This window comes from Myotis brandtii, unplaced genomic scaffold, assembly GCF_000412655.1.
Source record: "Myotis brandtii unplaced genomic scaffold, ASM41265v1 scaffold378, whole genome shotgun sequence".
NCBI classification, from domain to species: domain Eukaryota; kingdom Metazoa; phylum Chordata; class Mammalia; order Chiroptera; family Vespertilionidae; genus Myotis; species Myotis brandtii.
In genome coordinates, this window is record NW_005364521.1 from 912,383 (window position 1) to 914,458 (window position 2,076).

The 2,076-nt window shown below is 51.9% G+C and overlaps 1 protein-coding gene across 1 annotated transcript in view; it reads left to right on the forward strand.

The window, feature by feature from the left end:
* The first annotated feature begins 6 nt into the window (after nucleotides 1-6).
* LMCD1 (LIM and cysteine-rich domains 1) overlaps nucleotides 7-2,076 on the forward strand; it is a 62,129-nt gene continuing 60,059 nt past the window's right edge. Inside the window, exon 1 of the mRNA XM_014544689.1 lies at nucleotides 7-116. Within this exon, the coding sequence (XP_014400175.1) occupies nucleotides 75-116 (42 nt within the window). The 5' untranslated portion in view covers nucleotides 7-74. The remainder of the gene's footprint in view (nucleotides 117-2,076) is intronic.

Sequence of the window (2,076 nt, forward strand, 5' to 3'; positions counted from 1 at the left end):
CCAGCGCTGTCCCGGCTGAGCGCCCTCGCGCCTCCGCCTGAGAAACCGGGCGCTGAGTCTCCAGCCCAGAGAGGATGGCGAAGGTGGCCAAGGACCTCAACCCGGGAGTCCAGAAGGTGAGCCGCGACTTGTCTGTCCTTACCCAGACGTTTTCTTCTCCCCGGTTCCCTCTCCCATGCGTTCCTGGAGACTTAGCTAGAAGCAAGAAGGAAACTCATTAAATTCCAAGACTTCCCAGCAAACAAAATAGTTGGGAACACTTGTTTAACTAATAGGCACCCCTTCAGGCATAAAAACAAACAAACAGCAGCAACAAAAAGCCCTGGTGTGAAGTATTTGCAATGAGTCTTAGTTCTTTGGTAATGCTAATTGAAATTTAAACAAGGTGAAAACCTTCTTTTACATGGTCATCCAATGGTTTGTTGCGGGAGGGGGAGCCCTACCTCTCCCTCTCCCTCCCCCCTCTAGCAATGGAGGTGAAGGTCGGAGGGTGGGGGGACTGGCTTGTACTGTTTACTCACAAGGAACCCCCCCTTTCGCTGCCACCCCAGTGCTCTGTGTTTTCCACGCACGGTTTTTTAGTTGGTGATGTTGGCAGCGGCAGCGGTTCCAGCTCACGGGAACTAATTTCTGTCCCCAAGGTCTGCACGTTTCCCTTTCAAGAAGGACTGGCCAGGAGCCCAGGAGGTCATGGGTGAATCACTGCAGGAGGGGCCTTCGGCTTGGCCTGTAGCTCCAGCACCCACCAGTTCCTCACCTGAATGCAGTCGGGAGAGGGCACAGGCTGGAGGCTTACAGGACAGGAGCTGGAAGGGAGCAGGCCTCCTTGGCCAGGGGAGAAACGGAGGCCCAGCCAGGGTCAGGCAGAGTTGGCCCCAGCAGGCGCCAGGGAATAAGGAAAGACTTAGCATCGAAACCCTGGCCCTGCCTCTTCTTAGCTGCACCGTATGGACAGTCTCTTTTCTGAGCCCCTCTTTCCCCGTTTCCAATGCGGGGAGGGTAGTCGTCCCCCCTTCCCCAGCCCCGACCCCCCCGCCACTCACAGCAACAGTGACAGTGATGGTACAGTGTAGGCTAATCTCCTAAAGCTGTCTCTCCCTCCACCACCCCCTTTTTAAAAAGATCCAATCGGCTTTATTAAGGGATTCGTGAACCGGGGCAGTATCCTATGTACTAAATACAGAGGTGCTCCGAGAAGTTCCACATCGGTTATTTTTAAACTCAGATTTCAGGGGGCTTGGTCTTGCAGGGCAAAGTCCTCCTTAGACATCTGCCATTACCTGCGGGGTAGAATGAGGAGAAGAAAAATAAAGAAATTACGTCAGAATCAAAATAAAAACGCAAGCCCAGCCACTTAGAGGCGCAGCATTCACGCATCCGATTTACAGCTGTTCCTCTGCAAGGCTGACCTGCACCGACTCCCACACTGAGGCCGGCGACCCTTCTGAACATCTACACCCAGTCAGCCTTCATCCGGGCCTTTCTCTGGAATGCACCATGCACCCCTTGCACTTGCCAGACTATTTGCAGAATTGATCCCTCTCTCCTTCTGTGGAATTCTCGCCACACTTTCGACCCACTTTACAGTTGTGGGTCTGTGAAACCGTTTATTCTTGTATTATTAGTTATTGTTTTATCTTCCATATGAACTGTAAACCTACTTTTGCCCCACCCTGCATATACTCTATGATGTGATCGCCGCGGGAAGTCTAGTAGCCATCTGTCACTGGACAAGTTCTTACGATATTCTGGACTACATTCCCTGCCTTGTTTTTCTTCTTCTTTGCATAGGAGGGTGTGATTATCTAGGTTAGAGGTGGGACATGTTCTCCTTCTTGTCCCCTCTGGTGTCAGCTTCCTCGGCCTGCAAAGGGTTTATTTTTCATTTCGATCCAATTACAGGCTTAGAGAAGGAATGTGGTGGGTAGAGATGAAAGGGCAGATGGTCTTTACCTCTTGGGCCTATGACAATCAGTAGGAAGATCGCCACTTTGTAGCTTAACCAATGTCTTCAACTCAAAAAGTCAAGGGAAGGGGCGGGGTGGGGGGCGGGGAGTGGGGAGAGGAGAAGCTCTC